General features: G+C 51.4%; 1 protein-coding gene across 3 annotated transcripts in view; it reads right to left on the bottom strand.

The window, feature by feature from the left end:
- Positions 1 to 16,587: 16,587 nt before the first annotated feature.
- Positions 16,588 to 27,672, bottom strand: part of TAL1 (TAL bHLH transcription factor 1, erythroid differentiation factor) — a 12,204-nt gene continuing 1,119 nt past the window's right edge. The window contains exons 1-4 of one of the 3 annotated variants that reach the window (XM_039885468.1): positions 27,199 to 27,365; positions 24,696 to 25,142; positions 23,262 to 23,356; positions 16,588 to 19,737 (exon numbers count right to left, since the gene is read on the bottom strand). In XM_039885468.1, the coding sequence (XP_039741402.1) occupies positions 19,283 to 19,737; positions 23,262 to 23,356; positions 24,696 to 25,142; positions 27,199 to 27,233 (1,032 nt within the window). In that variant the 5' untranslated portion in view covers positions 27,234 to 27,365 and the 3' untranslated portion in view covers positions 16,588 to 19,282. Of the gene's footprint in view, positions 19,738 to 23,261; positions 23,357 to 24,232; positions 24,436 to 24,695; positions 25,143 to 27,198; positions 27,366 to 27,672 lie in introns of those variants that run through there. The other 2 variants (XM_039885478.1, XM_039885486.1) reach the window with 2 other exon arrangements.

The raw sequence follows: 27,672 nt of genomic DNA on the forward strand, positions 1-27,672 counted from the left end.
GCTCAACAGTTCTCTAAATCTACCCTCTCCCATTGGGGTCATGACGAGGTTCTGAAGTCCCCGGTTCCCAGCCTTCCCTACCCACCCGAACTGATCTGGCTTAGTTTGGCTCTTCCTCTTGGCCCCAGATATGGTTCCTGGAAGCTGGGTAGAGCTTTCCTGGGACAAGATATGGGCTCCGTCAGAAGTCTCTACACATACCTCTGATCCATCTCTACCCCACACAGGGAAAGAAGTTGGGGAGCACAGCCCCGCTGTGGAGGGCAAAGGAAGGATACTCTTAGGTGGCAAGGTCCAATCTGGGGCCCTCACCCCCAAGATCATATGGAGTCTGTCAGGCCCTCCAGCTCTGGAACAGCATGACCAAGGGTCATGCTGAGTCTCCTCACCCAAACCCTCCCCGGGAGTACTTGAAGCCAGAGATGCTGATAATCCAGCTCCATAGACACCAGGAAAGAAGAAGCCAGCAGACTGGGGCAAAGTTTTAGAGATGGAGGGTCCCCAGAAGCCAGGGCATGAGCTGAAAGCCCATCCACAGCCTCCACGGCCAGAAGCAACCAAACTGTGGCTCACAGAACCTCCAAGGCAGCTCTTTCTACTACAGGACAGGTCTTCCAGGAGCAGCACGCAGACACAGCATATTGTCCCTGCTTCCCACATGTGTGTGGATGTGTGGGTGCACATGCCAGTGTCGTGGGCCCAGTACCATCCAAAGATGGGGTGTCTCAAGGTGATCGAGGGGAACTTGGCTTGGAGTTGAGTGGTGCCTCCCATATATGTATGTCCTGTTCTCCCTCCCTATCCCAACTTGGTGTCCTCAGAATCTTCTGGCACAAAGTTTGCCTAGAGTAGGCACCATGGGTGTTAATGAACAACCACAGAATCACTGTCCGGAATGCTAGGAATGGGGTTGAATTGAACAAACATCCACGATGCCTTCTTCAAGGGGTTTAAGCTGAGGGTCGCATAGTCAGGTTTGCAGTTGAGAAAACACCTCTGGACAGAGTGGAACATGGAAGGGGAGTGCCAGGACAGCAGGAAGGGAGACCATGGAGAGGCTGCTACGAACACCACACAAGCAGGGCTACAGCCTGCACCAGGGGAGTGGCCGAGGGAATGGATTTGATCCCCACTTAGGAGAATAGGCAGGGAGCGATCGCAAGAACACAGTGACTAACAGGGAGAAAGGCAGGGAGGAGCTGAGGGCGACTGCCAGTTTCTGGCTTGGGCAGCTGGAGAATGGCGGTGCCTACAACGGAGAGGGCTGAAGCAAGTTTCAGGATGTGGGGAGGAATGATGAGCTACAGGCTTAGATGTATTGTGCTTGTGGTGCCTGTTTATCCCCCAGAGGGAAACGTCCAGAAAGCAGCAGGATCCCTGGAGTAGAGAGAGCTAGATCTGGGAGCCGTCTGTGGCACAGCATTGGTAACTGAGGCATGGGAGTGCATGGCCTCCTCAGGGTATGTGTGTGTGTGTGTGTGTGTGTGTGACCAGGACACAGCTCCAACATGAAAGCGTCTTTCATCGAAGAAGAGTGAGGATAGAGCAAGAGGAAGAAATCCCAGAAGAGGGGGCATCCCAGAAACCCAGGAAAGAGAGATCCAAGAAGATAAGACATGAGCAGAGAAGTCACTGCTGTGACACCCCCTCCAGCTGGTGACCCCAAGGGCATCCCAGCTTCTCTTATTAGTCCCCAAGTCCCAGGTCTTGCTTCCCTCACCCAAGTGTCAAGCTCCCCGCTCCTTCCCTAAAGAAGCTGGGGAAGGACAGGGACACCCTAGGCCATGCTTTGGGGGTGGTGGGGGAGGGAGATGAGCAGGAAGGACATCAGGTGACCAACAGGAGGAAAACACGTCTCCCAGGTCAAAGTCCCAAGCTTTAGAGCAAAACAAATTGTTCCGGAAAAGGGGGTGTGGGTGGACACCCGCTTTGAGGCTGACCCCTGCTCTCTGAGTGTCCTCATCCAGCTGAGGGGTGTCATCTCCCCAGCTGTATGGACACAGCCCCAGGTCCCCATGGCAACAAATTAGGTCCCTGCAGTTCTGGCTTGGAACCAAGATCTGGACTCAGGCCTCAGCAGCTCCAGGGGCTGGACTCTGTGTCCTCATCTCTAAGCTGCTGTTCCATTAATATTCAGTTTCTCCCTCCTGTTCCCAGCCCAGCTCTGCCACCCTGAATCATTGGGCCACCTTAGACAGGCCCTCCATCTAACTAGACCTTGTGTGATTACCCCGTAGAAAAGCTAAGAAGGGCCTAGACTGTTTGCAGGAATCATCTTTCTGCCCATCCCATCCTGCTTGCCATTCCAGTTATTGCCAGCAAGTGGCAGAGTCCAGCTCCAATCCCAGACTAGTTGGGGAAGGTAGAGAGGAGGGCCAGGTTGCTGCTGAACATTCTGCAACTTCTCCTCCCTCCAGCTCCCCCTCATCCCCCCCCCACCCTGCTTCTGCCCTCTTCCATGGGTAGTCTGGAGGACGGAGGGTGGACACTGACATGTAAACAGTCAGGGATACTGTGAACAGTGCACATAGCATGCTCAGGGCTGTGCTTGTAGGGAAGCGTGAATGACTAAATTGTTCAGGAAGGTGTCCTGGAAAAAGTTAGCTGAATTGTTGGACCGACGGAGCAGAAAGGCAGCTGGGTGAAGGCATCCGGGCAGAGAGCTCAGCCTGAAGAAAATCAGGGAGATACATTCAAGAAGGGTGTTTAGAGCATAAAAATAAAAGCTTTTTCACTCATTCTTATAATATTTCATCTTGTTAATGTCTTTGCTGCAAGCCTCGGCGCTCCTGGAGACTTTCTTTTATTCATTCAAACACATCCCTGTGTAAACCCCTTAAGAGCTTCCAGTAGCCCTTAAGATAATATGCAAATTTTTCAGCATTTGAAGGCTTAAAGACCCCACAATATGCCCTTACCTTCCTCTCCAGCCTCTTCTGGCCCCAGTGTCCCCCATCAATCCTAACAGTGGCCAAGCTCTTTCCCAGATCAGGACCTCCTCCATAGCTGCTCTTCCCTCTGCCTGCACTGCCCTTCCGGTCTCATTTGCCTTGCAGATCTAATGAATCCTCTAAGTCTTGCCTTCGGTGTCACATTCTCTAAGGGGCTTTCTTTTATTTCCCCTCTCCCACATCTGATGTCCCTCTTTCCGAGTCTCCCCTGCCATTATCACAAATTGCAATTATGTATGGATTTCCACGTTTACTCACTTAATGTCTGTCTTCCCAGAGGGAAAGCATCATGTCCTGTCACCCATAGCACCTAATACTGAGCACCACGCCTGAGCTCATACCCAGCAAATACTTCACGAAAGTAAGTCTCAGTATATCCAGTGCCAAACTCTAGACTGGCGGAAAGCAGACGCTCAGAAAATGAGAGTTGAATAAAATAGGCATTTTAGCTCTAGTTGGGTCCTTCTCTTTCTCTATCCTCTAGCTGTGGGGACAGAGCCTGGGTTTGATTCATCTCTGTGTGTCACCATTGCTCAGAGAAGCTGGAGCTGTCCAGTCCTGGAATGAGAGTGAGCTCCCCATCTCTAGATGTGTGCAAGCAGAAGCCAAGAGCCAGATCACCCAATGGGGGTGTCTGAGGAAGGGGTTCTGGTCCTTCCAGCTCTGGAAGCCTGTGATTCTGTGACTCCATTAACAGATCATGATAGATTCTCATGTTTTAATCAGGTTCTGAGGAATTGGGCTGGTGAGGCCTGTGTCTCCTCTCAGATAGCATTTCACTCACCTGGCTCCCCTTCACTTAGCACTCCCTTCACAGGGGCCCATGGGCAGAACTCAGGGCTTCATGAACTCACATGGGGAATGCATTACATCTGTATCTCAGTAACCTCTAACTGAAATTTACCACTTTCTCCCATTAGGAATGAAGGCAAGAAACCACAGAGCCTCTGTGATATTTTCACATCACCATACGGTGGTGGCGGATATCTGGAGATATCGTTTATGCTCATCACTATGGAAGTGTAACAGTCATTGGACTTTTTGTTTTTTACTACATTATAAAGATACACATAACTTACTATATCGCAAACTTATGTTTTTAACGTTTCCATAACAGTATTTCAATATAATTGGTTTCCTTTACAATGCTACACATTTTTTGGTATGCATTTAAAACCATTACTCCAAGAAGGGGTCCCTAGGCTTCCTGAGACTCCTCAAGGCACAAAAAAGGTTAAGAAGTCTTGACTCATGGAGAGTCTGGAGCAGGTCTGTTCAAAAAATGTCACATGATCTCAAGGTCAGACCTGGAGAAAGATTGGCACTTTCTGGACAGAGGATTCCTGGGACTCAGAGCTAGGAGCTATGTTCAGATTGAATGGGTGCTCACCCCCATAGGGGGCCCTGTGTCTGGGCACTGAAAGGGACAGAAAGTGCCCCTCAGAGCCAGCCAAGCCAAGGAATGTACTAGCTGTGACTCCTGGGTCCTAGGCGACCCCACTGGGCCGATGAGATTTACGGCCAGGACCACTCAGTAGAGGAAGATCAATCACCTCTTCCTGCTGCCCACTCGCTCAGCCAAAAAACTACAGTGCCAAGAGCCCAGCCTGCCAGCAGGGGTCCCAAGGCCAAATCTTTGCCCAACGGTTTCTGCACAGCCCTGCCCACTGCCCAGGGCTACAGGATGGCTGGGGTGTTGGTTTCTAGAATCACAGTCTCTCCTGGCCTAAAGGCTCATCCTGAGTGGCATAGTCTTGCTCCTCATTTTTCAGCTGGGATTACTGTGACTGTCACTAACTGAAGACCATGCAGTAAGTTAGTAGGAGAGATAAGGCTAAACCTGAGCTACGCTTAGCCCAGGGCTCAATTCCTCTGTCAGGCACCTACTTGTTGGTCATTTTCCCATATAACATTCTGACTTGTGCTCATTCATTCACTCAACACATGTATCGCGTTTACCCTGGAACCGGAAGGGGTAGTGAACAAGACAAAGCTCACGTTGTATAATTATCTAATTACAGTTACACCAAATGTTTCAAAAGAGGTGGAAGGGTGCTATAAGTATATAAATGGAGATGCCATCTAGCCTAGGAAATCAAGAACAAGTAGTCGTAAGTCTAAAGTTCATTCATTCATTCAACAAATATTTATTGAATGCCTCCTGTGAACCGGGCACTGTTCAAGATGCCAGGGATATAGCAATAAACAAAACAAAATCTCTGCCTTCTCAGAGCTTACATTCTAGTGGGGTCAGCCAGGAAGCAAGCAAATAAATAGATAAAATAGGTCATGTGGCAATATGGGAAAGACAAGACTGAACCAGGGGAATGGGGTCCTGGCAGGGTGGGAGGTGCTATTTTACATAGATTCACCAGTGAAGGCCCCTCTAAGAGGCGACAGTTGAGCAGAGAGCTCAAAGCGAGGAAGCGAGATGTTCACTGTCAGAGAGGAGAGGATCGAGGGCAAAGAACAAACAGCAAGCGAAAGGCCCTGAGGAAGAACCCGGGAGGGAGTGTGAGTGGGGCTGAGAGGAGAGGGCAGGGGAGGAAATTTGAAAGGCTGCATGAGGCCCACTTATTTGGGGCCTCATGAGTGACTTTAAGGAATTTGGCTTCTAATCAGACTGAGAAAAGAAGCTATTGGAGGGCTTGGAGCACAAAAGCCAGGATCTAGCTGCTGTGTTGATAGGAGACCACAGAGAGCAAGAACAGCAGAAGCAGGAGAGCAGCTAGGAGGCTACTGCAATGGTCCAGCCAAGAGGTGACCGCAGCTCAAGTCAGGGTGGCAGCTGCGAACTGGGGATTTGTGACCTGCATCTAGAGGTCTTTTGAGGGTAAAGCCCACATAATTTGGAATGTGAGAGAAAAAGAGAAGCCAAGGATGGTTTCGAGGTTTCGGATGTGCCAGGTTAGAAGAGACTGAGATGGGACCGTTCAGGAGGATCTGGAGTCACAGGTTTGCCTTGGAGATGGGTATGTGGCTCTGGAATTAAGAGGCGAGGTCCAGGCAGAAGATGTACATTTGGGAGATGTCAGGCAGTAATGGAGGAGCTCCTGCAGGACCCAGAGAGACCTGAAGTGCTGGGCTTGGGCGGGGGTGCAGAGAGCACTTCCGGGGGGAGCCGGGGAGAACACATGGGGAGGTGTGCAAGGCAGCGGAGCTGATGGGAGACCAGCCTGGCTGGAGAGCAGCGCGTGGTGAGGTAGTGTGTCTTGAGGGCCCTGCAGGACTGTGAAGAGGTTTGGTCTTTACTTTACAGATAAGCTGAGTCATCATAGGGTTTTAGGCAAGGACGGGACATGGGCGGTCTCGCATTTCAGCAAAATCTCCCCAACCACAGCTTGAAGAATGGGTTAGACGAGGCAATGAGCACTGAGTGGGCTGGGCTTTTTTGGAGGGTAGGGAGTCCAAGAGAGAGGTGATGGGGCTGGGGTTAGAACAGTGCATGGAGAGAAGTGGAAGAACAACTTAAGGGGTACAACGGGCCGGCTAAGGATGTGGGGAAGCGAAGGACTCAGAAGAATAGAGTCAAGGTGCCACCTAGATTCCCCATCTTGGACAACACTTGGATGCTGGCGCTGTTTTTGTTTTTCGTTTTTTGTTTTTAACTGGCGAATACTAGAAGAGCAGCAGGTTGGGGGTAAGGAGAGAGCACATATTCATTCATTTAACAAAACTTCTCGAAGTGTCTGTTCTGGGTCAGCCACTGTTCTGAGCACTATAGCTCCACGGCTCTGCCCTAGGGGAACACACATGTTAGTGGATGAGACAAACAGTGAGCAATGAGCCAAACAATGGGTTCTAGTGGAGGAGGGCTGAGTTCACTGACAGCTCAGTGTGTCAGTTTGGGTTTCCTGGGAGACATCTGAGCTGTAAATAGAGGCTTAGGATTCAGCAGCTTGTGGATGGTGACTGAGGCCTTAGACAGGGGTAATATGGCCTGGCATAGGGAAGGATGAGAAATGGGGCTAGGACCCAGCCCTAAGAAATGCCTACTTAAATGGACTGAAAGTGGATCTCCATCTGAACTGAAGAGAAAATAAAGGAGCAACACATCACCTTTATGCCACTATGATCAAACTACAAGCATCAGGCATGCCTCACATTTTAGTCTTTGGTGTCAGATAACTGATTTCATTTCAACCTAATTGAAACTGTCTTCTTCCCTTGTTACTAATTTTGTCATTAGTGCATTAAATATTAATTTGGAGAAGTTGAGATTTTCAGCCTGAAAAGGAATAGCCTTGTGGTTCCCATCTCCAAATATCTGCAAGGCTGTCCCAGATCAGAGAGAAGGATCGTGCGCTGTGCCCTCTGAGCACAGACCTGGGGACAATGAAGGGAGTCAGCGAAAGGCTGGATCTGGTTCAGTGAAAGGCCTATCTGAAAAAGCCGTCTAGTGATGGCAGAGATGCTCCTGAAAGGTAGTGAGCTCCCCATCACTAGAGGTGTGCAAGTAGGAGCCATGAGCTTGCAGAGGGAGGTAGAGCACAGCAAAGGGGAGGGACGGGGCGCATGGACTCAATGCTGGAGTCCCTGGGGCCCAGGAGAGGGAAGCTGGGGTCAAGAGCCTCACCCACCACTAGCTGTGTGACCTGAGCAAGTCTCTTCACTTCTCTGAGCCTCTGTTTCTCAGGAATGTTGCACTGACTTGATTGGACAATAATGCATCTGAATCCCTTGCAGCCGTGAGAACTTGGTAACTGTTAAGAGCACCCAGATTTAAATAGGGCATCAAGCCACACTGCCCTGTTCCAAACCAGTCCTTTTTCAGAGCAGAAGCCTCAGCGGGGCAGTGAGAGGCATCACAGGCTACATAAGTTCACCACCTTGAACTCAGTCTAGAAGCTACACCCAAACCAAGTGACCATTTCACTCTTGGAGCTTTGACCTGAAAGCCCAGACTTTGACCTTCAAAAATAAAAACGACTCTAAAAGGCTGGGGCTGCAACCTTATAAAGTTAAACAAAATGCAAATAATTTCCCAGTTGGAAAAAAACCATAATTTTTTTTTTCCTAAAAGGAAGGAAATACAACAAAACATTAATTGGTGACCTGTGCTATGTTTGTGATTTTTTGTTTGTTTCTTTTCTCTTTCTGTTCTTTAAATAATTTCTATAGTGAAGAATGTTTGTTGGGGTGGAGGGCAGGAACCTCATAGTTTAAAAATAAACAAAATAAATGTGCATTAAAAGGCAAAATCGAGTCACTTTTCCACATATCTACTAGTGCTCTTAAATAGCCCCAAACTGAACTCGGACCCTCTCTTTGCCAAGGAATCTGTCCCTGGCCAGGCAGGGCCACTAGGGCTCTGTGGCAGAGCCCAGTCTGCCTATTTTCTGGCTCATTGGAGGCTGCCCCACCACATTTTTCTAGAAGGCCTCCCAAGTGCCAGGACACACATAGGAAGCATCTGAGTCCTGCCCTCCAGCTCAAATCATGGTGACAGAGACATGTAACTTCAGTCATGCTACCATTTCTTGAAGTAATGCTTATCATGTACCAGGCACTGTGCTAGGCACTTGGGATTCATAACTCCGTTCAACCTCACAACAATATGAGGTGAGTGCTACATCCCCACTTTACTGAAAAGAACGCTGAGGTTCAGAGAAATTGAACTTGGTAAGTGGATCCAGTATTCGAATCCACTTCTCTTGGATTCTAAAGCTCTTAAGCATTACATTATACTTCCTCCTCACATTAAAAAAAATTACTCAATTACTAAAAAGCAATCAGTGCTGTGGAAGTGTGTACAATTGGAACCCCAAGGAAGGAGCCATTAAAATCCCCTGGGGGAAGGAAAGATCAGGAAAGGCTTCCAGGAAGAGGCGATATTCGAGTTGAGAATTGCAAGATGACTAAGAATTTACCAGAATATAGCACACAGCCTGACAGCGGATATTCAGTAGATATTTTTAATTAAATCAACTAATCAAGATTTTAACTAAATGTATAAATGAAACAACATGATATTTGAGATTTGCTTCATAATAATCCATTTTGAGGATAGGGAGTGTGGAGAAGGATGGAGGTATAGATGAAATAAGATTACTCATGTGACTGGTCGTTGAAGTTGGTGATGGATTCATGTCATTTATTATATTTTCCTCTTTCTCTCTCTTTCTCTCGCTCTCACTCTCACTCTCGCTCGCTCTCGCTCTCCATTTATATATATTTGGAAACGTCCATAAATACAATAAAGGTAATGACCCATTTCTGCCCACTCACCCTGAGGGTCTGATAAAGTAATTCAGTAAATATACTGAGTATCTCCTGCGTGCATCCACCCATACTGGGCATGATGAAGCCACTAGTGACCAGTGACACACTGTCCCAGCACTGACCAGCTCACAGACAAAAGGGACATGAGGACAGGACTCAAATACTGGCAGATGTCAAGCAGCAGCCGGATATGGTTCAAAGGCCTCTGCGAGTTCAGAAATAGGAGAGATTCCCATCCACAGGGGGAACCAGCAGATGCAGCATCTGCGATACAGTTTAATACAGAGAATTATTACTGTGATGGGAATCTGCAGGGAGGTACTTCAGGTATGCAAAGGCTTAGAGGTGAGAAATTAAGAGATGATGGATGTGGAACACTTCGGGAGCTCAATGGCCCCTTAAGAGAGGATGGAGGAGAGAAAATGGGGCAATATTTTTCACTCCGATCTTGAACTAGCATGAATTTTTTAGGACATGCCCTGGAAAATGCAAGGAGGGGCGCAGAACCAAGCTTGCTTCCCCTCCCTTCCCCAGTCTCTGTCCACACCCCCAGAGCACTGAGAGCCATCAAAGTGAGTGACGGCAGGCTAATCAGGGCCACTTGGGTCTGAAGAGGGCCCCTTGTCTCTCTCTGAGGACCTTCCAGCAAGGACAAGTGCAGGACAAAAGCAGCACCTCCCCCTCTTTGCCTGCCACTGCCCTCATTAGCATCATACAGAAAGCCTGCCAGCCAGGCTCCAAGCCTCACTGCAGCCCGCAGCCGCAGCCGAGCAACTGGACAGGCCGGCCTAGCTTTGGCAGAGCCCCAACCGAGCAGATGTGGACCCTGAAGGGGCCTGTGGCCAACCCTGCCCTCCTCCCCGCAAAATAACCAAGCGAGGCAACCACCACCCTGTCCTGCGCGCCCCATAGCCTCTGCTTGTATCGATGCAGGTGGCAAAGCCAAAGGGAGCAGGAGAAGCCACAATCCGTGAATGAGGACTGGATTCGTAGGGTGATAGAATCTGAGGGTCTCAGAGACCCCAACTTTTCCCTGTCATTAAACCCATGAAATCAAATTTTAGCATCACAGACCAGGTGTTGGCCCCTCATTTAGACTACTGCTTTAGAATATGCCATCGCCAAAAACAACAGAATTGCAGCCTCCCAGGACTTGAGTCTTGAGCACAGTCAGGCAGATAACACATCAGAGCTATGAGGTCCCAGGCTGTCCTGGGAGAGATTGCTTGGGGGCTTAGGGCTGGGAGTGCCTGTGTCTGTCTGGATCCCACCTATTCAGGGGTAATGGAGAGGGGGCGTGAGAGTGATGGGGAAGCCTGATAGCCCATTGAAACTTAGCTCCCAGGGGACTGCTGGAGAGAAAGGAGGAGCGCTGGGAGCAGGAACCACTGCCAGCCTGGGGGGGGGGGAAGGCCAGAGGGCAGAAGCCTGCCCCCCCCCCCCCCGAGATCCTACAGAGCCTGGGACCCAGGAACACTGCAGGTCCCAGGCTGCAAAGGGTGAGCGGGAAGGGCCGAGGACTCTGGGCTCTGGGGTCTCAGCTGGCTGAGCTGTCACCAGGCATGGGGTGGGAAGATTTTCTACCCTGGTCCCCTGGCTCCACTGGGTCTCAGAAAGGCAGGGGTCTTGGGAGTGCTTAGTTACAGGATGGTCAGGGGGCAGGGGCTGGGCAGAAAATAAGGATGTTATCTTCAGATCTCTACATAACTGATATTGAGTCTGGAAGGATTTGTGTCTTCTCCAAGAATCGGGGAACTCACAAAATAACAAATAACCAAACCTCCCTCCCACAATGTATGGGGGTTCCTCTGATTTTCCCTTAGAGTGGTCCTATCCTAACACTCTGGGACTGTGTGGTCCTTCTCTGCAGTGATCCTGACAGAGTCCAGGGCTTCACCTGAGGGAACTGGCTCCACAAATGAGCTGGGTCAGATTCCCAGCTGGGCTTCTCTCTTAGTCTCTTGACCTTGGGCAAATTGCTTATCATCTCTGACTTCAGTGTTTCCTCACCTGTACGATGGGAGTGACTGTCCCCTCGCACTAGGTTCTTGGGAGGTGCGGGAGGCGAGACGGCAAAGCTGAACGCACGGCCCTTCCGTATAAGCTGCGGACACTGAGCAGCTCTGCCAGATCCCACTCTTCGCAGAGGGTCTGTGTGACATCTCTCCACTCTGGCAGATCAGGGCTTCCATGTCACTGTTCCTTGGAGGAGGGATTTTTATAGGTCTATATTTAAGTTAATTCTAATTAAACAATATGAAAATTTCAGTTCCTCGGTTGCGCTAGCCACTTTTCAAGTGCTTGATGGCTGCCTGTGGTTGGTGGCTAACACACGGGACAGGGCCGATAATAGCACATGTCCATCATTGCAGAGAGTTCTATCAGACAGCGCTGGCCTGAAGGGGTGAGAGATCCTAGTTCATGTTGAGTTTAGACAAATCCCTTTGCTTCTTAGAGGCTCAGTTTCCCCATCTGTGTAACCTATCACTCACCCTGTGCAAGGCAGAGCATAGTCAGTGCTTGACAAGGACCTTTTGATGGATTCTGTTACCCCACTGCCTTGGGTCAGGCCCATGTGGACCTGGGGAAACAGGTAGTTGGGTGGAGCCCTTCTGATGTGGAGGCTGAAGGACCCGCCTGTCACTCTCAGGCTCCAGCAACTCCAGAAAATACCGTAGAAACCAGAGCTTGTTGGGCAACCTTCCCAGAGTCTCAGTATCTCTGAAAATTTATTCTAGGCAGCAAAGCTAGAGCCAGGCAGGCAGGCCCTACAGAGAGTCAGTGTGTATACCTCTCCATGGCCTTACACATGCCTGAGTGCAGCCTAAAGATCCCACACTCATCCTTCCTGAACCCAGAAAGAGGCCTAGGCAGGGCTTTGGGGAGTAGGCAGCCTCAGGGGCTGGTCCAAAGAGGAGGGGAGGCGTGGAGAGCGGAGAGTCAGAACTGCGCTATCAGCACTGCCGTCCTCCCCACTTCCTCTCTTCGAACGGATCACATCCTGTTATTGTGTGGACAGAGAAAGCCAGGAGTTGGGGGGGGGAAGGGGGGAGGCTCCCTCGGACTGAGCTGAGTGGGGAGAGAAAGGAGGAGCCGGAAAGAATGTCACAGTGGGCACTGGGTAGCTGCAACAGCCCAGCCCTGCCTGACCCCAGGCGTAGGGCAGGAGTAGGGCACCCAGGAAGAAGGACCAGTATCCCTGGAGCAGCTCACATCTGCCATTGAGAGAGGATGCTGGGGCTCAGGACAGGCTGTGCCTCCCTGCAAAGGCATCTGAAAGAAAGGAAATAGCATCTCCTCTAGGAAGCCTTTCCCAGCATCCTCCTCAAGCTCCTACAACTCAGCAAACATTTACTCTGGGCCTCCACTGCAGGAGCCAGATCTCCCACAGCCACTGGTCCTCTGTCTCACAGCACTTGCCTCTAGGGTTGTAATGCTCTGTATTCATTCTGTACACCCCACTCCACTTCCACCCAGCCTGCGAGTCCCCTGCGGACAGGGACAGGGAAGGTCCCTTGCTGGCTCCCCAGCATTGCCCAGCACAGGGCAGGCCCAGAGGAATTCCTGCTGCTGTGTATGATTGGCGTTCCTACTTCTCCCTCTGCCCTCTTTTTCTCCTCTGCCATTCCCAAGCACAGCCCTATCCCAACCCCATTCCAGCAATGGGGTTTAAAAGGCTGTTTCTATAAAACACAAGCACTTTACATATATTATTTTGAAATCCTGTAAATGGATGTTAGCATCTTCATTTAACAGATGAAGAAACTGAAGCTCAGCGAGTTTAACGATTTACCCAAAGTCACAAAGCAGGTACGTTAAGTGGCAGTTCTGGGTCTTAAACCCAGGTAAGCCTGACCCCAAAGGCCTGGGTCTTTCTGTGGCCCAGCTGCTTTCCTTCCTCAATCCCACCCATGCTCTGGCCTCTCCTTTCTGGAGCTGACACCACATCAGTTGTCCCCACTGCCCACAAGCCTGTCTTCAAGTCGAACCTGCTGCTATTGGCGAGCTCTCTAAAGCCCACATTGACTGGCCCTGGGCAGATGGCTGGACAAGCTAAGCTGCTGTCTCCCCACAGCACAGTGCAGGCCTACCTGCTCTAAGATTACCAGCTCCCCACTAGCTGTTTCTTCTTCCTCTCCTGAGGGGCAGTGAGCCCTCAGACCTGAGGCTCCAGACTCAGACCTAAGTTCAAATCCTGGGTCCCTTCGGTGAAGCCCATCCCCTCACTAGCCGTCATTTTCTCCTTTGGACAATGGAGAGGATGCCCTGAGTGATCTGACTTACATCTTCCCTTACTCTGACTCATGATGGCTGAGCCTCTACCACTGGACACTGTGCCCAGCACCATGGCCTGTCCCTAGCAGGCTGGTCAGAGGTGCTTGCCTGGCTCAAACAGAGGGGGTGCACTGGATGCTGGGGAACAGTTCACTGTTTTTTTACAAGTAGAAAGGTGGGTAACATGAGGAGGCAAGGTTGCTATGAGCAGACCAGATAAACGGCCTCTTGATCTTCATCACCCCCCACCTCACCCCACCCAGGTCCAGTATGATAACCAGGCTGCTGGGACCCAAACCAAAAAAGCTCATACCTCGCCTCCTTTTTCCTCCCACCAACAAAAGCAGCCTAAGCCCCTCTGCCAGCCCAAATGGTAAAGCATCTACCAGCCCCTTACCATGCCAGGCTCATGGCGTTAGGTAGGGGCCATTGGAGCAGGCGTCTTTGTAAACGATCCTGTCTGTCACCCATCCATCCCCTTCCACCTTTTCAAAACTACGCTAGAAGATTCTATACAGGGGAACCTCTTCGTTCAGCAAATGTTGAAAGGGACCTGTGCCAGGGCTGACGTAGGACACCAGAGGCAAAGAGACAAATCAGACAAGGTGTCACCCTCAAGGAGCTTGTGTCTGAGTCAGGAAGCAGACAAGTAGACAAACAATAGACAGCACAGAGGGAGGAAGGCTTGTAGGAACACAAAGGAGGCAGCTGACCTCATAGAGTTGGGACAGTCTCCTGGATGCTGAGGACAAGTTAACCAGATGAAAGGAGGGAGCAGAGGATAAGTAGTAACAAAAAGTACAAAAACTTGAGTTATAAAGAGAAAAAAAAATTGCAGCCTGGTACAGAAAGGACAGCACAACAGGAGCAAAGAGTAAGGGGCGGAGTGGTGAGAAGTGAGGCTGGAGAGATCAGCAAGCCATCCAGGCAAGGCCCCAGGGCGTGGTCCCTTCTTTGTGGTGGACACAGGTTGTCCTGGGAGGCAGGAGGCTTGGCCCTGCCCTGCCTGCCACGACTGTCACTGTTCATGGGACATGTAGCCCTGGGAAGGCTCCTTTCCTCTCTGGGCCTCCATCTCCCCGTCTGGAGATGCAGACAGAAGCCCAGACAATCCCCAGGGCTTGGCCAGCCTGCTATTAGATAGTCTCATAGGCTCTGCCTTGGTGGCCACAGAGCTGATGGGACTCTTCCTGACCTCTCCGGACATGGAAGGGCTCGCCCTCTCCTGGGAAAGGACTTTCTGGAAATGGGTGCTCCTCACTCCTCATTCTCTGTCCGTGACTGTCAGGCCGCTGCCTCTACCCCTCCATGACACTGTTCTCACCAAAGTCGTCAGTGACTTCCATGTGGCCAAATCCAGTCAACACTTCAGTCCTTCTCTTGCTTGACCTCTCAGCGGCATTGGGCTCAGCTAACCACTTCCTCTACCCCAAACACCATTTGCTTTAGCCTCTGAAACACATCCTCCCCGTTGTTCTCCCACCTCTCTGACTGCCGCATCTCAGCCTCTGTCTCTCTCATCTGTTCACCATGCTACCCCTTAAGCCTGCGAGCACAGGCCAGGTGCTGGGTCCAGGGCCCACCCCGCCCCCCAAGACTCCACTCATCTCCCCATCCCAGGGCTGTCTCACCACCCCAGCTGCCCAAGGAACTCTTTGCCCTGGGCCAGGAAGAGGTGCACAGTGTTCCAAAAGCCAAAGAGCTTCTTTACAGGCCAGAGCAGAAGCCCAAGCGGTCCTCCTAGCCACAGCTGGAAGCTCCCAGGTCAGGGGCAGCCAAGACCAGAGCCTGGTGGGATAAGCAAGGCTCATCCAGAAGAGCCAGAGGTATCTGTGGGCCCCTTGAGTTCCCTTCTCGGCACACCTTTTTCTCATAATACTAATCGCCTTCCAACTTACTATATAATCAGCACATTTATAATAGTTGTATGTGTCTGTGTTTATTGTCTCCCTGGTAGAATTTAAGCAACGCAAGAAAAGGGATCTTCGTTTTCTTCACTACGAGATCCCCGGGACCTAGAACAATACCTGGCCCACTCTAGGTGCTCAATAAACTATTCGTTAAATGAACCAAAGGAGGATTGATACTCTGTTGGAAATGCCTGTCTGATCTACTCAGGTCCCCGAAGATCCAACAGTCCACATGCAGAGGCCTCCCCAGAACCCACAGTCCCCATCTCTGAATGGCAGTCCACTCACTACCCCCAAAGCATCATTTTCCATTCCTGAGCCCCAGATGAGACCTGCACCCCTCAGTCCTCAAGAGCCAAGCATAAGAGTTGAGTCATTGGGAACTTGGGAGCCTCCTCTTGCAAGACCCCAATCTGTTCCGAACCTATAATAAAAGCAACTGCCCCAGTCGTGAGAGCTGAACCCTATACAGAAGAAAATATTTGCAGGGCAGCCCCGAGCAGAAAGCACTGGTACACGATGCTGAGAAGAGGTCCTGTCTGTGAGGCCCGGCAGAGGAAAGAGAATGGAAATCCTAAGGGGGAAGCCTCAGAGTAGGGGGTGGGATCCCACTCTCAGAGGACAGCTGAGTCCTGGAGGACCCCATTTTAGGGAGACAGGTTCTTGCCATGCCTTCCAACCCCCCAACTCTCAGGCCTAGGGGTACAATATGCAAGCAGAGTCCAGCCCCCTTTGTAAAACTTTTATTTAGAAATCTTCCCAATATATCCTTATATATATATACACACATCATCACCACATGGGTTTTGTTGCTAAAGAGTCACACGCCCACAGTGTTGGCCTCTGGGCTGTACAAAGGTCAAGGTACCTGGAGCGATCACTCCTCTTCTGCAGAAAAATGCAGAGACCAACGCTATTCATCAATTCATCACGTACAGTACAACATTGACGGAAAGTGCTGGGCCCGCCCACAGGAACACTGCGTTATGTACATGGGCAGGGGGCAAGCCTTCGGCAGGGGCCATGTACCACTGACATCACGAGTACGACCAGATCACCCCCAAGGCCGAGTAGTTGTCAGCTGACTATAGACACTGTGCCCTTGGTTTTGTCTTCAGAAAAAGATAAAGGTTGTACCATCTCATCGTTTGCCACTACAAATAAAATATGATTTTTTTCTTGAAAGATGGGAGGCTCTCCTGTTGTTAAGAGTCATCTTTGTTCATGGCTTTTTTTTTTTTAAACATTTTCCCTTTTGTACAGATATTATTCTTGGAATGTTGCCATTTCTTCATGGGTGAGGAGGAGGCAAAGGAAGGAGAAAGGTATGGTGTTGGGGAAAAGTGTTGGAAATGAGAATAAAAAGTATGGATCTTCTCTAGTTCTTACAAAGACCTGGAGCTTTGTGCTTCCCTATCCAGACCCATTTTGGGTAGCTGCACTACATTTTACATATTCTGCCCATGTTCCCATATCTCTTTTCCATTCTCACTCCTGTACCTTGCCTTAGAATAAGGCAGAAATGAGGTCAATCTGGAGAAATGAGGACAATCTAGATAACTCAGGCAAAAGTGGTTTAGAACCTAAGTTACCCAAATGCTGTGCAGTTGGACAAACTGGCCCACTGGACTCAGGGTGGGAAACCCCACTGCAGGATTGCTATTAAGGGCAACAGAGTTCTTTATGGTCTCAGAATGCTGCCACTTTCATGATTCCACTCAGTGCACACCACAGCCCTAGGAGACAGGCAAGCCAGAGTATTGATGACACAGTGACAGAAAGATCATTTGTTCAGGTCACACAGGGAGTCTGAGAGAAGAGGGAGCCAGAAGCTTGAGTTCCTGATGGAATGTGCGATCCATCTCCTAACACCCATCCAACCACTCACACGGTGGCCGCTTTTCACTCCCAAGTCAAACTAATCCAATGGGAAGCAACACAGCCTTAGGACCCAGGACAGATGCTGCATCTTCAGACAGATGAGACTCCTAACAAGGCTTCCAAGCACTGGAGAGGAACCCATCATCATGTTCATCAAAGTATAATTTTGAGGGCTGACACGGGATGGAGAGTCACAGCACTACAAGGGTTAACCATATTGCTCCCATCCCTATGAACTGGACCTCAAATTTAAAAGGGGAGAGGATCAGGGAGCATTCCCTGTCTGCACACAGCTGTATTCGAGGTCGAGGCCCCGTCGTAGCAAGGGCAAGCCCTGGGCTGAAACCCAAAGTGTGTAGGGGTATTTCCAAATAGCCACAGTGCTGGTTCTTCCATGTCACCATGGACAGGAAAGGGCCACATGTTCGCACCCCTCTGACCTCGAAGGCAGAGCCTGAGGGGAGTTGGCTGGGGTGACTTGAGCTTATGATAACAGGTAGGACTTCTGTGCAGCTTGTTCCATGGGCTTGAAACGCAGTTCACAGGTGGGCCTAGCCTTAAGAAAACCACGTCCCACCATCTGGATTGACACAGGAGATCAACGAGGGGGCAATGGTCCACTCTACAAAAGGATTCTTCACTTACAAAAGGACTTGTAGTAATATTTCTTTAAAAGATGAAGAATAAGGATTTGATTTACAAAAGTGTCATGTACAACTTTTGGAGGGGGGCGCTTCTATTGCTTTAAGCCAGCCTCCCACACATACCCGTGATGACGGAAAGCTGCACAATTGAGAGGTGTTTAAGATTCTGCTAAGTGAATGTGCGTATGTTTGGGTCTCAGCCAGGGCCTGGTCTCTGAGTGGATTCCCCATGTCCTAGGATTGGGGCTGGATCCTGGGTCATATCAAAACCTAAAGATCCCACCAATCACTGTAGTCAAGCAAAAATCCCAGTGCCAGGGGGAAAAAAAATCCCAAGTGCCAGGAATTCCTAGGTCAGAGTTTGTGCTCAGTTCAGTTCAGAACACAGACTAGAACATCAGCAAACAGACATCCTGTAGCAGGGAGGTCTCTCTGAGCATCTAGGAGAATGCACAGATGGGGCTCGCATCCACACTCAGAACCAGCACGTGCCCATCAGCACACTGGCATTTGCTCACCACATGGACAGTGATGTGTAGCTAAAAATATAGGCAGGTAGCTCTGAGACACCACCAGAATTTGAATCCCATGTGCCCCAAACAGCTCTTGCTCAATTTCCTCTAATCATTTTTCCTTTCTCTGCCTTCACACAAAGCCCAAAGGGCAAGCTCACAGCTGTAGACTTGGTCCCCACAACCACAAGGATTAGGAAGGCAAGTTTCAGTGAAGAGAAAGAAGAGTTTCGATCTCCAGGGCAAGAAATAAGAGCTACTGTGTTTTCCAACCCTCTGACCCAGCTAGTCAGGAGCAGGTGGTCCACTGGCCATCTCCTTCAGCCAGGCCCTGAAGAAGGCACCTCAAGGCTTGTGACTCTGCAGCAGCTGGCAAGCTGGATGGACCAACATGGGCCTGGATGAAGATGGGGCTCATGAAACGGGCAGCTATTGGGTACCTATATATTGGGACAGAGTGGCCACAAAAGCCACCCCAGCCAGTTTGGGAGAGGCTAAAGGCAATGCAGAGGCTGCTGAAAGCCTCAGGTGAGAGCTGACAACCCTAGGTCTCAGCCAAAACAGGGCTCCCAAGCTCCAGGCCAAAAGCAGTGCCACTAGAGCCTCTTAAGAAGTCTTAGGGATTTGGGGAAGGGGGAAGACCGTGCCGTCTTCATAAAAAGTACCTACCACTTTGCTCCATTTTTCTGTTCTCCTACTGAGGCAGGAAACGAGAAAGCCAGCCCCAGGGGTAGTTTGGGCTTCCCAAAGTTCAGCCATCAAAGAAAGCTCATCGAGTCCATTGCCTTGCTTCAGAGTTGCCCAATCTTCGCCTGCCTGCCCTGAAGCCCGTAGTCCCAGAGGCTTAAAAGTGCCCTCCTAGCTGGTCCATGATGGTCCCAGACCCATCACCGAGGGCCGGCTCCATCAGTGGCAGGCAGCATAGCAGGATGAAGGCTGCGGGCCGTGTGTTTGGGTGCAGGCTCTTCTGTGTAGCTGTCTGGGCTGGCTGCCCCATCTAGAGAGCTGCCACAACTGGAGTTGGGGGACAGCACATCCTGCAGGAGGTCATCTGGAGGTGCACCGCCCCCTCCTCCACCACCCCCTCCACCAGCCCCCACCACAGGGTCCTTGCCAGGCTTGGCCCGCTGGGTGCCCTCCTCCTCCTGATCATTGAGCAGCTTGGCCAGGAAGTTGATGTACTTCATGGCCAGGCGGAGGATCTCATTTTTGCTGAGCTTCTTGTCTGGGGGGTGTGTGGGAATCAGCTTGCGGAGCTCAGCAAAGGCCCCGTTCACATTCTGCTGCCGCCATCTCTCCCGGCTGTTGGTGAAGATGCGCCTTACGACTTTGGTGTGGGGACCTAGAGGGCAGGAGGACAAGGGTTAGGAGAGTGGGCTGGAGATCTCCTAAGGCATCTTCTCTTGTGGGGAAGGAGACAAACTACCTATTGAGAAACTTGGGAAACCTAGAATGCCTTCTTTCCTTTTACTTAGAAAACTCTTACTCATCCTTTAAAACCCAGTTCATCCGTTTCCTTCTTGCTAAGGACGTCCCTCAACCCCTCCAGAGATCTAACCAGCCACTATGGCCTTATAATCCCTGGGTCGCCATCACTCTTGATCACTGCCGTATGCTTCTATGTTTGTCTCTCTCTCTGGGCTGGGAGACATTTGAGGACAGGGACCACAAACCATTCATTTATTCACTCACTCACTTGTACTAAGGGGCCAGATAACACTAGTTATGAAGACAAACTCTGGAGCCAGACTTCCTGGGATCAATTTCTGACTCTTACTCATAGTGACTCTGGGCAAGTTACTTAAACTCTCTCTTCCTTAGTTTCATCATATGTAAAATGGAGATAATACCAGTCACTCAAGTCATAAGATTATCACATGGGTCTGACAACTAACACTGGCAAAGTCCTTAAGACAATACCTGCCTCAGATTAAACATTCATTCAATAAATGTTAGCTATTATTATCCATTCACCAGTTATTTCCTAACAACCAGGCACTGTGCTAGGCACAAAAGAATAATGGTGAACAAAACAGACAAAATGCCTGCCCTTATGGAGCTTACATTTTAACGAGGATGACAGATTATGAACAAGTGGCAAACGATAACAGACAGGAGGCCGAACATAAATTAAAAATGGAAAGGAGCCACCAGGTTTAGCTAAGGTGGTTGGGAACTGCCTTTTGGAGGAGATGACATCTGTAAGGTAAGAATTTAAGGACGAAGAAGGGAAGAAAGAACAGCATGTGCAAAGGCCCTGAGCTGGAAAATGGCTGAAGCCAGCCTGGCTGGATTAGTGTGGGTGAGAGCAGGGTAGGCTCTGCAGTAAAATGTGGAGATTTTATTCTAAGGGTGACAGAATGCACAGAATAAGGGTTTAGTACATGTTTGCTGACTGACCATGCTGACAGGTGGGGACAGGAGGAGAGAGCAGAGACCGGAGGGGAAAGGACTTAAACAGTGAGCGATCCCCCTCTAGGATAGGAATAGAGAGAGAGCTATGCACAGGCTCAGCCTGAAGCTCTAGGCAGGCATCTGACAGCTGCAACAGTCTAAATGCCCAAGCCTGACCCAGGACTCCCAAAGCCAAAGACGACAGAGATGGGCCCTGCTAGTGCTCCTGAGCTCCTGGGCTGGGGTGGTCGCTTCTCCCCTCAACTGAAGCACAGAGCCGGGCTCCCGGTAGTCCTTGGGAAGTCCTGCACACTAAAAGGACTGCCAGTCCTGGCATATTTGTTTGCTTTCTTCTGCTGACTCCTGGAACCCAGAATTGAACCCAGAATGTGGAAACTTGGGCAGGGGAGAAGAGGAAAGGAGTCAAGGCATCACCTTAGATCCACTGCTCATGTCACAGCTCAGGAGACTGAGGCCAGGACAGAGGCAGACCTTGCCTCTGAAGTCATTCTATGACCCAACTAATCCGTGCTGACACTTTCTGCTTGATTGTCTTTCTCTCCCCTACATGTGTGCATACACACATGCATGCGCGTGCACACACACACACACACACGCACATGCACACACCATGGTTTCCTGGGAGGATCACTCATCCTCTGCACTGTCTTTCCAAACCCCAGCAGGCCCCAGCCCAGCTGACTCTTTGCCAAAGGCCAGACCTAGGCTGGGAAACATACAGCACACCTGCTGCGCAGTCCTACCCCGGGTGCCTCAGAGGAAATAACTTGCTGTTCTCTGGCCTCCAGGCCAGACAGGGGGAGTCCTTCAGCTGTGACACAGGAAGAACCAGCCCCAGCTCCAAGACTAATGCTAACTGATCCCAAGAGAACGCTAGGTGAGAAGAGCGCTGTGTCTGCTGTCACAGCTAGAGCTAGACAGGCGTCAGAAGGAGCACCGACCCCAAGCCAGGCCCCAAAAACACTTTACCCCAGTGAAAATTTTTCAGCTATCTGTGAGGAAGCTATTATTCTCTCCCCTTCACAAATGAGGAAACTGAGGCCCAGAGAAGTTCAGCAACAGTAACCGTATCAAGTCCTGACTTTAGACCTTGCATTAGTTCCACTTCTATGCACTCTTTTTGGTTAAATTTCTGATTTCGAAGTCCACAGACTTATCCTGTACCCTCACATCCTCACCTTCACCCCAGTTTCTGTCTATTCCTCTCTGGCTCCTTCCCGGAGAACTACCCACCTCTCCGCACCTTCTTCTTTCCTGAGTCTGCCCATCCCTCTACATCCTCTGTCTCTTTCTAGTCTGTCACTGAGTAGATGCTCAGTAAATATTGGTAACATGATGGGTAATGGCTTCCTTATCCTCCTGCATTCCCCGCAAGCCTTCGCCCCCTTCCCATCTCCTCCTTTCTCTCCTCTGTGCCTGATTTCCATTGCTTCTGCCTTTTGTAGAAAATGCCTCTTCCCTGGGGATCTTCAGGGCTGGTCCTGCCTACTTCCTGTTTGGTACACCCATCTCCCTTCTCTAACCTTGCAACGCTGATACCCCATCACGTTTCCCTCTGTGTCCCAGGCTGGCTGGGTCTTTTGAGGTCTGTTCCTTGTCCAGACCCCAGCGTCCCAGAAGATCTAGCTCAATACACATCCCTCCCATCTGCCCCTTGCATAAGTCCCAGCCTGGCTCCAAGGCCTCAGGCACCTTTACTTCAGGAGCCCAGGCCCCAGTCAGGCTGAGAACTGCCAGCTCCAGGGATTTACTCCATATCCCTCAGTTCTGAAGAGCCTGTTCTCCTGCCCCACTGGTGCTGGGCCCCATCTGCTAAATCAGGTCAACCTTGGGAAAAGGGGAGTCTTCCAAATTTCCCACTCATCCAATCCTTTCCCCCAAGTTCAGGGCCTAAAACTACTCAGGCAGTTTGTAACAGCAGGGCTAAGGCCCGGCTGGGGGAAGTGAAAGGGCAGGGCAGAATCTATGATGTCAGGAAGGGAACTCTAGGTCTCAGCCCTGAGTGTGGAACATGGGAGAAGAAGGCCCACTATGTAGAGACTTGGGAGAAGACCCTCAAAGGTGCAGTTCCAGGCAGGGAGCAGACTCCAGACTCCAAAGAGGACTTGGAAGGAAATGCAGGGAATTCCTGAGGGTTAGTGCTGAGAGGAGGGGTACCTTGTATTTTTGCCCTCCCCCAGGATCCTTGCCAAGTATAGAAATGGAGAGACAGTGGGAACAGCAATTGACTCTAGAGGTCTCAGCTAAGCACCGCAGTGTGTCTTCAGCCCCATGTCCCCTCCTCCCTAGTCCCCTGGGGCTCAGCAGCAGGGCAAGGACTTTGGTGGTTTGGGGTTCCAAGGTAGCCCGCCCATCCATGTGAGACACCTCGGAGTAGCCCCATGATCTCTCCTTCAGGGGGCTCTAACAAGCATGAGGAACAATAACAAAGGTGGGGGTAGGTAGACTCACCATCGGTAATTTCCATCTCATAAGGGGAGGGTCTCCTCTTCACTCGGTTGTTGGTGGCAAACATAGGGAAGGCATCATGCTCCCCGAAGAACCCACTGTGGGAGGAAGAAGGCAGATTACATGATCATGTAGGATGGAGGTGAGACACATACTCCTTAGGGATCCTCCTGTGTGTTCTTGAGCCCCCATCCCTGGAAAAACAAGGGCAACCCTGGTCCCTTAACAGCTGAATCGAGGACAGAAGGAGCATGAAACACACGCTCATACGCACAAACGTACACAGAATGCCCACCCCCCTCGCTCTGTGGTGAAACAAGCAAGGAGAGGAGGGGTCCCATACCCATGCACCCCTCCACACAGAATGGAACAAACACAAAAACGAACACACACACACCCCTAAAGACATATTGCTCTACCCCAACACAAGCACGCAATCCACAGACAATTTATACTCCCAAGAGGCACTCGCACAGACAGACATGGCCTTCACACCTGCTGGTGTGCCTGGCTGCAATGCACAAAGGGCACTGTCCCCTCCCCCCCAAAGCCTCCTCACCCCACCTTCCACACTAGCCCCCATGGAGGACCCCGTGTGGACAGACAGCAAAGGCAAACCCTGACTCTCCCTGCTGAGCCCCATGCCTCCCCACTCCCATCACCAACTCTGGGCTCTCTACAACTTCTTTCTCAAGCCTCCTGCAGACTCGCCAACTGCCCCACATTGTGTATCCCTGCCCCACTGCCTGTCCCCAACTCAACCCTGCCTCCATCTCTACAACATCTCAGTGGCCTCAGCAAGGAAATGGGCACCCTCACAAGGTGAGGAAAGGCTTGAGGCCACAGACCATAGCTAGGGTCAGAGGGGCTGTAGAGAGAAGAAAAGGACCCACTCCACAGGCGGGCCCTCCAGCAGACATTCAGATGCAGAAGAGGGGGCCCACAGCAACCACCCTCAGATCCTTATCTCTTACCTGTCCACAGATGGCTGAAGCTTCCAAAAGAACTTCACAACCAGCGCACCTAGCCACACTCTTGCCTGACACATTCACGGGGCTCCCTTCCCTCCACCACTATCCACTAACCACGCAGCACACCATGCTTCTGCTCACATCCAGCCACATGCCTGCACTCCCCCTCCTCGGATTACACACACTCAGGAGCCCTGCAGTCACGAGGCAACCCCACACCTGTTTCTCTCCCGCGCGCGCGCACACACACACACACACACACACACGTGCGCGAGCGCGCTTACAGCGGGCTCCTTTCTCACTTGCACATGGGGACTCCAGCTTCTAGGCTTTGAAGTCCAGAGTTTAAAAACACTCCCCTCTCTTCCTGCACTTCAGCTCTTTATCCCCGAAGTGCAGACGGGGAGCCCCAGGTGCCCGTATTCCCCTTCCCCACCCTCCCCCTGCCCTCCCTCCGGGCCCTGACCTGCCGAGCGAGGCCAGCGGCTGGCTGAGGCTGTACAGTAGTGCGCGGCCAGGGGCGGCGGGGGCCGCCAGCGCGGGCGGGCTCAGCTGCACCATGCGGCCGTCGCCCGGTAGCTCCGCGGGTACCGGGGCGGGGGTGGGCGCTGGGGCGGGCCCGGGAGGTCTGCACAGCTCGGTGGTCGGCACCCGATGGCGCGCTTCGGCCGCCGCCGCGTCGCGGCCCTTTAAGTCTCGCGCGGCGCCGCCCCCACCGGCGGGGCCGCCCCCAGGGCCGCCGCGAGCGCCCAGCTCGATGACCGGGGGCTCTACTGGGGCTGCGCGGCTTGTCTCCTTGGCGACGCCGTTCAGCAGGACCAGGTGCGGGGGGGCCATGCGGGCCTCGGCCGCCTCCCGTCCCTCTAGCGGGGGGTCACTGCGTGCCGCCTCGCTCGGCGGCTGCTCCGTCATCCTGCGGGCAGACAGACAGACAAGCGGACGCCCGCTCTGACAACCACTCCCAGTCCACCGACGTAGGGTGGGTGAAGGGGGTAAAGGGCAGAAAGAGAAACTCAGGCGCCGAGACGTAAGAAAAGGCGACAAACTAAGAGCCACATGGACACACTCTAGGAGCCTAAAGCGCGGGAGGGAAAGGGGGTCTCTGGTTTCGGAGAAGAGGAGAGGGTGCCTGGAAGACACAGAGATGGAGAGCCAAAAGGACAGAGATGGAGAAAGACCATAGAGACATTGTAAGGAAAGGAATACAGCCAGCGAAAGAAAAACAGAAGGGAAAAAAAGGAGGAAGGAAATGTAGAAAGAGGCGAGAAAGAAATATCACCCCGTCCCCCTTCTCAGGCCGCAAGGGAAGAGGAGGGAACAAATCCCCCCGCCGAGTTCTTCCCGCCCCTCTTTTGATTTTGGCGGGGAATTTGTACCGCGGAGGTAGGGTGCTTTTTGAACCTTCACCTCCCAGCAATATCTGTCCCCCGCCTACTGCTACACACATACACTCGGAAACCTGGTGAGATGCAAGTAGGGAGTTTAGGGAATGGAGGCTACAGGGCCTGGGGTCCACTCTGCCGAAGCTGCCAGAGAATTATCCCGAGGAACCAGCACCTGCGTTCAGCATGTATTTACTCCCTGCGGGGGTGTCTGTCTACACTAATCAAATCCACTGTGTAGTCTATACAGCTTCTGGAAACCTCAGCGGCCCTCTACTCTCACCAGACCAGAGGTGAGACATCAGGAAGGGACGATGATCCCGGACCTACCTCCCTGCACACTCCACCTCCTTCTGCTCAACTCGACTCAGGAGTGAGGTGGGGTCTGGAAGGGAGGCCTGGCTGAGGCAGTATGGAGACTCCACATTCAAAGGCCACCCCTGAGGCTTATTGGGGTCTGGGCTCCAATCCAGACACAGGAAGGAGTGATATGAAAGCCCTTAAACTCTTCCAGCACTACTCCATCCTCATTCAGCCTCAGCGTGTCCTCTGGGAAATGGGAAGAATACCTCCTTTACATATTTAAAAAGCACTGAGCAAATGGTCTAGTAAACATTATTGCTGACATGGAGACTGGGCCACAAAAGGAGACTGCTGCCTTGCCCAAGTCACACACACCGATTCACAGCAGAGCAGGACCAGAACTCCGATCTGGCTCTGTCTGCACTATCCTCCATATGTACCCTTCCATATATACCCCCGGAGTTAAGGACACTCCTCTCCTTCACAATCGTACTCCAGGATAACCAGAGGCTCCACTCCCCAGGAGAGTCTGCTCAGGTTCTTTCAATACCCTGCTTCGTTGCTGATGGAGCCCAGCCCCATCAAGAACTGAAACAAAACCATGAGACTCTGGGTCCAGAGACTGGGGATGCTTGTAAGTTGCTTTATTTTTAAAACAAACGAAAATATAGTCAACTCGACAGGCTTCATAAGATGTTCAAAATAAGGTTTCTGCTCTCAGATTATATAACTGGGGTATTTTATAGCAGAAAATAAATACACGAAAATCCAATTCAGCCCCAAGCGGAGTCCATCTAGTCATTCACGGCAGCCATTGAACTCCCATTCTGCCACTGCACCACTCAGGACCAGAAGGGAGACCTGGGCACCGTCTTCCCACCCCAGAAAAGAGATTGGACTTTCTGAGACCTCCTCCGGAGCTCAGCTCAGTTGCAACCCGACACACAAACCGATGGGGAATCCCCATTTAGATTGCGCTTTTTTCCGAGTGTGCCAGCCTTGTGGTCCTGCCGGAAACAACAAAATTCCCCGAGACCGAGACCTGGTGTACAGGAGTTGCAAACGCAGTGGGTCCCGCAATGCTTCACTGGAAGCAAGTTTACAAGGATGGTGGAAACAATAGATCTGTATCCACAGAATGGGATAGCCAAGACACTTTGGCCCCAAGAAATGCACCCAAGGTACACCAGTCGGGGCCTCCTGGCTCCCCTGAAGCAGTGAAATGCACCAGAAATATACCATCCCATGGCAAAATACACAAGCCCCAAGGTGCTGGTTCCCTACCTTACTGTCCTAATTTGTGGTAAGCCCAATGACATGTGCTTCAGCCCCAGTTTCTAACCGAGTGACAAACGGTGTGCACTGCATTTGCCGGACTGAGCTCAGGCTCTCCTCATGACACATTAATACCCTCTGATTAATTCCATGGTGCCCAGCTTGGCGTAGGAGCAGATCCCTGAGGGGCAAGGGGAGCACATATTCCAGATGAGTTGACCATGGCCCCAAACGCTCTCTCCAGATGCCTATAAATATCTATATCTCCAAGGCTTTCTGTAGGAAACCTACAATTGGTCCCCAGGGTGTGTGGCCCACCACTTCCCGCCCCTCCCGGCACCTCAGGAAAACCCCAGGGGACTCTTCTGCAACCAGGATCACCCAGGCCAGGGGTCCAAGCTCCGGAGGAAGCCACCGGGGGACCCACAAACACCTTTGGTTGTTGTTGTTGGTTTTTTTGTTGTTGTTGTTGGTGGTGGTGGT

The sequence above is a fragment of the Pteropus medius genome, unplaced genomic scaffold (assembly GCF_902729225.1).
Source record: "Pteropus medius unplaced genomic scaffold, Ma_sr-lr_union100, whole genome shotgun sequence".
Taxonomy (NCBI): domain Eukaryota; kingdom Metazoa; phylum Chordata; class Mammalia; order Chiroptera; family Pteropodidae; genus Pteropus; species Pteropus medius.